The 12,713-nt window shown below is 39.2% G+C and overlaps 1 protein-coding gene across 1 annotated transcript in view; it reads left to right on the plus strand.

The window, feature by feature from the left end:
• Positions 1-12,713, plus strand: part of LOC117513832 (glutamate receptor ionotropic, kainate 3) — a 466,610-nt gene that overhangs the window by 230,644 nt on the left and 223,253 nt on the right. Inside the window, 1 exon segment of the mRNA XM_034174062.1 lies at positions 96-277. Within this exon segment, the coding sequence (XP_034029953.1) occupies positions 96-277 (182 nt within the window).

Here is a 12,713-nt window from a genome sequence, read left to right on the forward strand (position 1 = left end):
ATCTGTCCTTAAATGCATTAAGAACAGTAGAGTTTTTGCAGATGCCTTTCCAGTGTGACTCGTGATTTGATATTGTTGTGCTGTTTGTGTGTAAGGTCTTATAAGACTACAGGAGCTGATAATGGCCCCATCCAGATACAACATCAGGCTAAAGATCCGTCAACTCCCTCTTGATACGCAGGACATCAGACCCCTGCTCAAAGAAATGAAGAGAAGCCGGGAATTCCGCATCATCTTCGACTGCAGTCACCACATGGCTGCACAGATTCTTAAACAGGTACATGTTCGAGATGAGTAACAAACAGTCTTGATCAAGGGCTTCATGCAAATCATAATTCTACTTCAGCACAATTAGAGCAGAGGTCAACATGAAAAGGGGGGTAGGGAGAACTTTCTTAGGGGGCTAAACAGCATTAAAAAGAAAATGTTGCAGTTTTCTATAGTTTGACATATATATCAGGGTCTATCACTAATGGCTAATGATGGAGCCGACATCCTGATGGTACACCCCTGACCTGCCACACACTCAATTATTCCATTTTCCCTTCTATAATGTTGAAAATATGTTTGTGTGTGCCACAGATTTCTCCAAACATTCAGTAAAGCACTAATGACTATGTACTGTACTATAAGGCAGGGTAAAGTCAAGTCTGTTGCAGGGCCCTAGTGTTTACAATGCTGCTTAATTTTGTAATTATATCATCATAATCATCATCATGCTGTTGCTAAAATAATCACTAGGATTTATAGTTAAGAGGGAACACATCTTTCAATTCTTTTTCCATGAAAAAAATAACTCATTGCTATGAATCCCACTGGAGACAACCCATTTTATATATCACCCTTCTGGATGAAGACAAGTTTTTGTTGTTGATGTTGTTGTTGTTTTTTTTTTGTTTTTTTTTTTGTTATTTTAATAATGCTGAGATTTTCCTTTGCATCTTGGTTATATGAAATGGGATTTGGAGGTTTGCTGGCGAACCTGTGAAAATAAAACTACAGGGGCACTGCCAAACATTTCACAGAGCTCTCTTTAACAGGAATAAATATGATCATATCCTGCCATATTTAATGCCACATATCATCAGTATGGCTACTAAGCTATAGCTGGTACTTGTTAACTAGCTTGTCAAGTACGCCAATATTTTTCAAATGTAATGAAGCTTGTCGAAGTAGTTGTCTTGCTTGATGTGCACCTGATTGAATCAGATCTCAAAAGTGAAGCAGTGTAGTTCCTGATTAGTAGTTGGCTGGAGGACCACTTGGAACATCAAAGGGCTGTGGAGTAGAATCATGAAGCGCTTCTAGTTGAACACTTGTGCTAAATCCTAATGCAGATTTGTACCGGAACCGCTGTGGTGATCCTGAACAACTGGTGGCAGCTGGAAGACGAACAACAACAATGAAGCGTGTGGTAGTAATTACATTTCACTTGTAATTAATGCTTCATTAATCAATCAATCAATCAACATTTATTTATAGAGCGCTTTACAGCACCGACTGGTGTCCAAAGTGCTTAACATTAAAAACACAAATTCACAAAAATAAAACACATATAGAATATTTTTTTAAAACAGCACATTAAAAAAACAAAAAAAAAAACAGAACATGTCACCTCCCCACTAGGTGTTAAAAGCCAGTTTAAATAAATATGTCTTTAACTTAGATTTAAAAAGTACTAGGTCAGGAATAGTATGCAATTCAAGAGGTAGCTCATTCAACAGTCTCAGGCCAGCTACTGTGAAAGCATGATCACCCCAGCGTTTTATATCTTGCCCTCGGAACATCTAAGTAAAGCTGGCCAGACGCCCTTAATGTCCTACTGTAAGTGCGCAAAGTTAAAATTTCAGACAAGTAGGGAAGTACAAGGCCATAAATAGCTTTAAAAACAAACATTAAAATTTTAAAATCAATTCTAAAATGCACTGGGAGCCAGTGGAATGAGTACAGGATGGCATAATATGCTCAAGTCTAAAAGTGTTTGTTAAAAGATGAGCAGCAGCATTCTGCACCAACTGGAGACATGCAAGAGAAGACTGATTAATGCCAGAATAAAGTGCATTACAATAATCAAGTCTGGAGCTGATGAAAGCATGAATGGCCGTCTCAAGATCACGTCTACTGAGAAAGTGCTTTATTTTAGCCAAAAGGCGAAGTTGGAAAAAACTAGCTTTGACAACAGAATTTATCTGTTGATCGAACCTCAAACAGCTGTCAAATATCACTCCCAAATTCTTGACAGCTGGTTTTACATAATTAGCCAAAGGACCAAAATTTGGTGTTACCACATTTGGTATGGCAGAGCGCTCAAACACCATGATCTCCGTTTTACCATCATTCAGGTAAAGGAAGTTTTGGGGCAGCCACTGCTTTACATCGCAAATACAATTAAATAATGATGACAAAGCATCACTCCCATTAGTCCTCACAGGCAGATAGATTTGCAGATCATCTGCATAACAATGAAAGGACAGGTTGTGCTGGGTTATAATTGACCCCAATGGCAGAATGTACAAAGAAAATAGAATAGGCCCAAGGACAGAACCCTGCAGCACTCCACAACACAGAGGAGCAGTTGATGAGGAGAGGTCCCCAGTCATAACAGAAAAGTTCCTACCTATAACCTATATTGAATTGAATACACCATAAAGACAAGATATTTAATGTTCAAACTGATAAACTTTATTGTTTTTGTGCAAATATTTGCTCATTTTTAAATGGATGTCTGCAACGCGTTTCAAAAAAGCTGGGACAGTGGTATGTTTACCACTGAGTTGCATCACCTTTCCTTCTAACAACACTCAATAAGCATTTGGGAACTAAGGACACTAATTGTATAAGCTTTGTAGGTGGAATTCTTTCCCATTCTCGCTTGATGTACGACCTCAGTTGTTCAACAGTCCGGGGTCTCTGTTGTCATATTTTGCGCTTCATAATGCACCACATTTTCAATAAGCAACAGGTCTGGACTGCAGGCAGGCCAGTCTAGTACCCACACTCTTGTACTACTAAGTCACACTGTTGTAACACGTGCAGAATGTGGCTTAGCATTGTCTTGCTGAAATAAGCAGGGACGTCCCTGAAAAAGATGTTGCTTGGATGGCAGCATGTGTTGCTCCAAAACCTGGATGTACCTTTCAGTATTGTTGGTGCATCACAGATGTGTAAGTTGCCCATGCCATGGGCACTAACACACCCCCATACCATCACAGATGCTGGCTTTTCAACTTAGCGCTGGTAACATTGTGGATGGTGTTTTTCCTCTTTTGTCCAGAGGACATGATGTCCACGATTTCCAAAAACAATTTGAAATGTGGACTCATCAGACCACAGCACACTTTTCCACTTTGCGTCTGGCCATTTCAAATGAGCTGGGGCCCAGAAAAGGCGACATCATTTCTGGATGTTGTTGATGTATGGCTTTCGCTTTGCATGGTAGAGCAGGGGTGGGCAACTTGTTCAAGAAAGGGCCAAGAGGGTGCAGGTTTTCTTTGCAGCCACTGAGTCCACCAGGTGATTTCACTGATTAACTGATTCCATCTGCTCAAAGTGATATTGATCAGTGAAATTACCTGGTGGAGTCAGTGGCTGCAAAGAAAACCTGCACCCTCTTGGCCCTTTCTGGAACAAGTTGCCCACCCCTGGGGTAGAAATTTAATTTGCACTTGTAGATGTAGCAATGAACTGTGTTAACTGATAATGGTTTTCTGAAGTGTTTCTGGGTCCACACGGTAAGATCCTTTACACAATGATGTCAGTTTTTAATACAGTGCCGCCTGAGGGATTGAAGGTGACAGGCATTCTATGTTGGTTTTCAGCCTTGCTGCTTACGTGTAGAAACTTCTCCAGATTCTCTGAATCTTCTGATTATGTTATGGACTGTAGATAATGGAATCCCTAAATTCATTGCAATTGAATGTTGAGAAACATTGTTCTTAAACTGTTGGACTATTTTTTCATGCAGTTGTTCACAAAGTGGTGATCCTCACCCCATCTTTGCTTGTGAATGTCTGAGACTTTTGGGGGTGCTCCTTTTTTACCCAATCATGAGTGTCCTCAGTTCTCAAACACTTATTGAGTGTTGTTTGAAGGAAAGGTGATGTAACACATACCACTGTCCCAGCTTTTTTGAAACATGTTGCAGGCTTCCATTTTAAAATGTGCAAATATTTGCACAAAAAATAAAATAAAGTTTATCAGTTTGAAAATTAAATATCTTGTCTTTGTGGTGTATTCAATTGAATGTAGGTTGAAGAGGATTTGGAAATCATTATATTCTGTTTTATTTACATTTTACACAACGTCCCAACTTCATTGGAATTGGGGTTGTAAAAGTATACATAAGGTTCAATATGCAGTCATTTGGACCTAGTGTGAGTAGAAGACAGTGTTGAGATGTTAACAGAGACATTTTAGGTTTTTCCAAAAGTGTGGGAAAATGACAGAAGTAGGGTTTTGGGAATGCACAGCATGTGCAAACAAAATATTCATGTAATGAAATCGTATGTACTCATGCAAAATTGGCAATAATCATTTCCACTCATACTGTAGACCTGGATAGAAAAGTGTCAGTAATACAAATTTTGGAAATGGGAGACCACACTTAAGCCCTGAAATCAAAATTCCACAAAAAGTAAAATGCTCGGCATGTTTTACTGTTCAAACTGTGTGTTTTTGAATGGTATAATTTATAAAAGATTTGTCATGATTCGGGGTGTTGCAGTGAGGATTGCGTAGGTGGTCTATAAATATCAGGGCTGATGGATGTCACTCCTTCACTCAGTTTGCTGTCAGTTTCTGTCAACATATTTACCAAATGCATCACACCTTCCTAAATTATTTAAATAATTCAATCCTCTCATCTCATTGTGATCAGAGCTGACGTGTTGCTGCTTTTGTCAGGTCTGCAACTTTTGCACAAATAAATTAGCATGCCTTCTGGAGATGTTGTTGGAGTGTCCACGATTCAGGTGGAATTATCTGGCTGTTGTGCTGAAGATGGCAGAACTTTTAAAACAAAGTGGTTATGAATGGTGGACACACCAGTATTGTATCTCATTTACTATGTCTTGTTTGACATTAATGTGCGTGACTTCAGCCGCTGAGCTACACTTCTAAATTAAAACTGTAGTGAGTGCATATGGTCTCATTAAAACAGTGTCAATGCAAAGTAACTCTGTTTGAGATGAACAAATTAAGTCAGCACTGAGAAACAGATGATTGCTCACTATGGGCCCTATGGTACAGCCGGCACAACGCAGTGCAAAACCCAGTGCAAGAGGCACCAAAAAACCTTTTGTGCTTCAACCAGCAAACACAAAGTCCCGTGCTGTCTCTCTCTGTACAAAGATCGCAACAGTCAAGTGTGCCTGACAAGTGGCTTCATAACACATGTACACTCTGCCTGTGCATGCCATCACCATTCAACTGCATTGGCGTAATGTTGATATGAGCGAAGTGTCGTGCATCGGGGCGAAGCTCAGTCATGGTACAGGGTGTCCTAAACAGGAAGTGCCAATTTTCAAATACAGAGTAAAAGGAAATGTTCAAATTTCAAACACTTCCTGGGTTGACAGATGAGATCCCATGGAATCTCACAGGAACTCAGTCGCAAGCTCACACTCAAACAGGAAGTGCCAATTTATCAGTCACAGTGAAACAGGAAATGTTCAAATGTCAAACACTTCCTGGCATGGTGGAGCTAGAGCGGAGGGCGGGGTTTCACTGGACTCTCCTGAAATCTGATTGGACACAGATGATTGACATGTCACAGCACCACACGTCTGGTTGAAAGACCTGCATTTTCAAATCAGTGAGTCACATTGACTGCTAGGTAGTTTGTAGTAGTTTGTGCTGTGTACCACAAAAAGTTTTAATCCACCTTAGTAGAAGAAGAAAAATGTTTGCTCCAGATTTGAACTGAACATGTCCTTTGAACTATGGACTTCTAATCACATCAAACTTATGTTGGTGAGTAAGGGCCCGGTCCCAGTGGGGAGAGGATTAATTGCGCATGAATTGAGTATACAAATTACGGGCATTCATTGTTGTCCTCAACAAAAGTAGCCAAAAACGACAAATGTCCCTGGATGAATCACAGATATATTCATAATGTATAGCAAATATATGACGAACAATCACGGATGTATAATGCATGTATTGAGGAAACTGATCGGATGCATTGCGATTATAACAGCAGTATTACAGATGTGTTGTGATTGCATTGCGCACGTGTTGCACGTGCATGGCATCTGCATTGTGGTCATGAAAGAAGCGCACTCGGGCCTTCGGCATCACTATTCACACCAACACCACAGCCTCTGGAGCAATTGCTGGACTTGAACAAGTTGATTGGTATTGTAATGATCATGGAGTCGATGTTCATGTTGTCTTGTAAGGGTTAACTGTTCATGAGTTTAGGGAGTGGGGGGGAGTCGCTCGGGTTTGTGAGACGGTGTTGTTTTTGAGAGTGTCATGAAAAAAGAGTGTTCAGCGTGAGTTGTGGCTGTAACAGCAACTCTTCCTTTTGTTGGTATTAAATAAAAGTCCTGAAAGGGAACTGATGTCCATGGCTGACGTCTCTGCAGCTGGGGTTTACAGTATGTTGTTGGATGGCAGCAACTATTATGTTGTGCGTCTCCAAGCTGGACTGGCACTGACTGGCAGGTATGTCGACTTCTGCTTCATATAGTACTTTGGGTTTATGTGACATGTTTGTTATGTGTTCGCAGACTGTCACCAAATCAGGTGCAAAGCAGACGTAATACAAATGCTTTATTTGTGGCCAATCTGTATGCATTCGCTACAACTTATTTTAGTTTGTAATGTGGACGTGATAGGCACGCGGTATATCCGTTTTACACACTGTCCCAGTCCGCTGCCAAGCCGCAAATCCCCATCAGTTGCGGATATCAGCGGATAACGGTGGATATACAGCGCATAGCTTGAGTATGTATTGAGTATGTGAGGCGGATGTCATCCGCAACCAAAGTTTTGTGCAGCTCAAAAATCCTGGCAACAGACAAGCGTGCCTCTGCGGATAATTGTGGACATGTGCGGGTGTCAGCCGACTCATACAAGCATGTTTCATAGATATTACGTCTGTTTAGCGAATATGAGCCAATTTTCTGCACAGGCCATACGCAAATCTTCATAAACGCCAGTGGGACCGGGCCCTAAACAGCCATATTTTATACCAGAAATGAGGTCTAGGTTGTTAAAAGCAGCATTTCTCCTTTAATTCGGGTAGCCTTATATACACATGTTTAAACTAACAGACAGCAGCTGGTTCATTCTCTGTTGGCTTATTAGTGCAGCAGATAACTGAAATAATCCTTCAAATGGTGATACAAGCATCACATTCAGCACAAATACAGCTGGAGCAAAATTAATGGAGCAGTTTTAACTTTTGACCCCTGTACAAAATGAAACTGACCTTTGTCTCCATTCTTGCTGCTTTTACCTCATAACTCCATAACATTCAGTCACAGATTGTCCAAACTATACCTTTTTTGGAATCTTTATGGTCAGGCAAATAATGTGGTGTAGTTTTCTATATGATTGGAGCATCTTTAAATTTAGACCAGGGGTGGGCAACTTGTTGCAGAAAGGACCAAGAGGGTACAGGTTTTCTTTGCAGCCACTGACTCCACCAGGTGATTTCACTGATTAATATCACTTTGAGCAGATAGAATCAGTTAATCAGTGAAATCACCTGGTGGAGTCAGTGGCTGCAAAGAAAACCTGCACCCTCTTGGCCCTTTCTGGAACAAGTTGCCCACCCCTGTTTTACACCCCTGTGTAATTCTTCAATTGAACCCTGCCTGGCTGCCTGTTGAAAATTCAAGTGTCGAATCAGTTTTTTTTTTTTTTTTTTTAATAGTTAGTGTCTATGGATTATTTGTACCAAATTTGATGCTTGTATCACCATTTGCAGGATTCCACTCTTAATATTCTCCTATCTGCTGCACTATATATGAGATGTAAGATGCTGCTCCTCAGTGTTTCTCAGTTGCCCTCAAAAGTATTGGAACACTTGGTATTTCATACATTTTAATTTGTTTATTCCATTTAAAATACATTTTTTTAATTATCTTCCTTAACTCAAACTGAAAGCAAATCTCTACAACTTGATATAAATTAATTAAAAATATGAAATCCAGCTTCCAGATGAAGTGGTGTAGAGGAGGATTTTCTTAAAAAGAAGACCTGAAAGTTCAGCTACAATTGGACAGAAATTACATTTGAGATGAAAGCCTAGATTTGATTTTTTGGTTAAAGAAACTTTTGTATTTCTTCATAATTGATGTAAATAAAGTCCAAGACATATTCAGTGACTTGGAAATGTTCATGTTTCCATCCCCTGACTTGTCTAAAGAAAACTGGCAATAAAACTGATTATTATTTATAGCTATTATCAAGTTTTACAGATTTGCTTTCAGTTTGAGTTTGAGGAAGATCATTTTATACATTTTAATTCTTTATCTTTTTGTACACTCAACAAAAATATAAACGCAACACTTTTGGTTTTGCTCCCCTTTTGTATGAGATGAACTCAAAGATCTATAACTTTTCCACATACACAATATCACCATTTCCCTCAAATATTGTTCACAAACCAGTCTAAATCTGTGATAGTGAGCACTTCTCCTTTGCTGAGATAATCCATCCCACCTCACAAGTGTGCCATATCAAGATGCTGATTAGACACCATGATTAGTGCACAGGTGTGCCTTAGACTGCCCACAATAAAAGGCCACTCTGAAAGGTGCAGTTTTATCACACAGCACAATGCCACAGATGTCGCAAGATTTGAGGGAGCATGCAGTTGGCATGCTGACAGCAGGAATGTCAACCAGAGCTGTTGCTCGTGTATTGAATGTTCATTTCTCTACCATAAGCCGTCTCCAAAGACGTTTCAGTGAATTTGGCACAAACTGTCAGAAACCGTCTCAGGGAAGCTCATCTGCATGCTCGTCATCCTCATCGGGGTCTCGACCTGACTCCAGTTCGTCATCGTAACCGACTTGAGTGGGCAAATGCTCACATTCGCTGGTGTTTGGCACGTTGGAGAGGTGTTCTCTTCACGGATGAATCCCGGTTCACACTGTTCAGGGCAGATGGCAGACAGCGTGTGTGGCGTCGTGTGGGTGAGCGGTTTTCTGATGTCAATGTTGTGGATCAAGTGTCCCATGGTGGCGGTGGGGTTATGGTATGGGCAGGCGTCTGTTATGGATGAAGAACACAGGTGCATTTTATTGATGGCATTTTGAATGCACAGAGATACCGTGACGAGATCCTGAGGCCCATTGTTGTGCCATACATCCAAGAACATCACCTCATGTTGCAGCAGGATAATGCACGGCCCCATGTTGCAAGAATCTGTACACAATTCTTGGAAGCTGAAAATGTCCCAGTTCTTGCATGGCCGGCATACTCACCGGACATGTCACCCATTGAGCATGTTTGGGATGCTCTGGACCAGCATATACGACGGCGTGTACCAGTTCCTGCCAATATCCAGCAACAGCCATTGAAGAGGAGTGGACCAACATTCCACAGGCCACAATTGACAACCTGATCAACTCTATGCGAAGGAGATGTGTTGCACTGCATGAGGCAAATGGTGGTCACACCAGATACTGACTGGTATCACCCCCCAATAAAACAAAACTGCACCTTTTAGAGTGGCCTTTTATTGTGGGCAGTCTAAGGCACACCTGTGCACTAATCATGGTGTCTAATCAGCATCTTGATATGGCACACCTGTGAGGTGGGATGGATTATCTCAGCAAAGGAGAAGTGCTCACTATCACAGATTTAGACTGGTTTGTGAACAATATTTGAGGGAAATGGTGATATTGTGTATGTGGAAAATGTTTTAGATCTTTGAGTTCATCTCATACAAAATGGGAGCAAAACCAAAAGTGTTGCATTTATATTTTTGTTGAGTGTATTTCTAGTATTTAAAATGGCATAAACAAATTGTGAAATTACAAAGTGTTCCATACTTTTGGAGGGCACAGTGTCCTAACCTTATGATGAGTGCAAAATGAATGTGATATTATTACTGTTTTGTTTAAGAATGTTTAATTTTCACTGTTGCTGCACTTTGTGTCAAATCATAGTCATTTCATTTATCATATTCATATGAAAATTCAGTAAGGTAGATGTTCTATTATACATTCCAAATCTAAGGTGGAACTCTGCTAAGGTACACCGAAATAAAGAGAGAGAGAGTAGAACCACTTAGGTGCCTGGTCTTGTCAACTGTGACAGAACAAAATTCTGTAAATGATATATCAATAGGCCAACAGACTTTCTCTCTGATGTTATCTTTATACATAATAAAAGTTAATGAAAGAAGTAATAGATCATGAGAGAAAAACATTATTCTAATAAATAAAGATACTGTTTATGGTCTGTCTTGAAAAACAGGCTTCATGCTGTTTCCCATACTTAAAACAACAACAAAAAAGTCAACATGATGCCACATCCTGATCACTATGTCATGTCCTGTTGGGTCGGGTCAGGTGATGCCTACTTTAAAAAGTAGTATGATGTCATACATTAGCTTTCTATTGGTAACATTGCCTTTGTCCTTAGGTGACTTTTAAAGGGAAAACTCATTTAGAATGGCTATTTTGAGGAGCTGATTACAAATACACAATATTCTATTTACTCTCTGGTGTCCAACTGTATTTTTTTTTTTTTTTTTTTTTTACCATGCTTTCAGCATTTCTTCTTTGAAGGTACTTTAGTAAAATGTCTGTCTTGCATTTCAAAATGGTCACAATATGTTCACAGCATGCTTTCAGAATGTGTCACATATTTGTCTAGAACACATTATGTCAAAATAATTTGGCTCTAAATTTGAAATAAATAAATGTGCTTTTGATTTTTTTTTTTTTTTTTTCCTGAAAATACACCTTTATTCATGTGGATGAATTGTTTAGGTGCTGAAAAAAGTCACTGCCTCAGAAAAGTAGCGTAATACATGAAAAAATAATAAAACATGAAGATTATATCAAATAAATGTAAAATAAATAAATAAAAATACAATTTCCAGCCAGATGTCCAGAGTGTTCACAAATATCCTTCATTGGCAAATCCTCCACAAAAAATGCCCATTTGATCTAATGGGGAAGGCTGGGGTATTGTATCGAACCTTGGGAAAATATTGCCTGTCCACGTGATTTTGTGGCAGTAGCCTTTGTCTGTTGGACTAAATAAAAGCTGAAGTGTTTTCAGGCTGACAGGACTGTTTTTATTTGCATTTATGAGTGGTTAGTTGCCATGTGACGTTCTTAGGGCCTGAGGATTGGTTGTAAAGCAAACGTTGTCTACAACAGGGCTTTATACGAGAGGTGACACTCTTTTCAGGAAGTGATCAACTGAAGTCCCACATGACCTTCTAATTTTCATCACCACCTGAACTTGGATGACCTCGAAAGCTCTAATTCAAAGATATATCCTTTTAACTCAAACTGTTAGGAACCAATATTGATTAAAAGTTGTGGAAGGGCTGTGTGTAAAAGATAAAGTAGTTCAGTTTGGCCCAGGACTGACCAAATGTCAAGAACACCCAGAATCATATATTATAATATCAATAAATCACAAATAATAAAGATGCACAAATCTGTATCAAACATATATGGCACTGTTGTTTCACCCTTTGAGTGTCCCTTCTTGCTGAACACTATTTTGATGGCGCTAACATGCAATTGCTGCAGTGTTAATTTAACACTGCAAGATGAGCTGTGTTGACCCTCTAATGCAAATCTGAGAAAGCTTATATTGCTACACACTCTGTGTAATATATGTAATCTTGCAATTGAATGGTTTTGAAGTGTTGCATAAGCCACAGTTTGCTGAGAAACCTTGTATGCTTGTATAAGATGTCAACCACATTGCATAGGCCTACGCAGTCATTTGGATCATATTCAGAGTCATTTGGCATGTCAAGGCATTCTAACAATTTATTATAGCCTTAATATAAGCATAACAGCTCAATAAAAATGACTTGCACATCAATACAAATTTGTATTGGATTTTAACGACTGAGCTAATACTGTCATTTGATTATTATTTGCAGACAGCTTTATTGCACCCATCGAAGTATATGAGTGGAAAATGAAAGCATTTCATTTGTGGATGTTTTGATGTGATTGGTAATCCAGGTGTACACTGGTGCTGCAGTCTTTTAAGAGTTTAAATGTCAGCACTAATGAACTCTAATGTATTAGTACTGTGATTCACAACATCATTCTGGGTGTCATCTTCACTCTGACAGCTGAACTGTGTCAGGTCATTTTGCCCTTAAAATTTGACAGGAGAAAAAGGGAAGCATTCCCCAGTGCCTTAAAAAAGACTTTCCTCTGCCCTCCTTTATCATGAATTTTTAGTTGGACTGTCAGACAGTTAAAAAAATAATAATAATAATAATTAATTCTACGAATTGTGATTCATTGTTCTAAATTAATTGCACATATAACTTTTTTGATAGAAATCAAAATTGTGAGGCACATACAGCAAGAAAATGTAAAAGCATAAAAGCAGTCAACCAAAATCTTCACTCTCATTGAAAACCTACAAAAATAATCCACATTTGTTGTATCACCTCAATTAAGGTGGGGTTGTCTGTGATGTAACAATTTTAGCTTCTTAATAATTGCATTATTTGATCAAAAACACTGTCAATTTCAAATATAATC

Source organism: Thalassophryne amazonica, chromosome 7, assembly GCF_902500255.1.
Source record: "Thalassophryne amazonica chromosome 7, fThaAma1.1, whole genome shotgun sequence".
NCBI classification, from domain to species: domain Eukaryota; kingdom Metazoa; phylum Chordata; class Actinopteri; order Batrachoidiformes; family Batrachoididae; genus Thalassophryne; species Thalassophryne amazonica.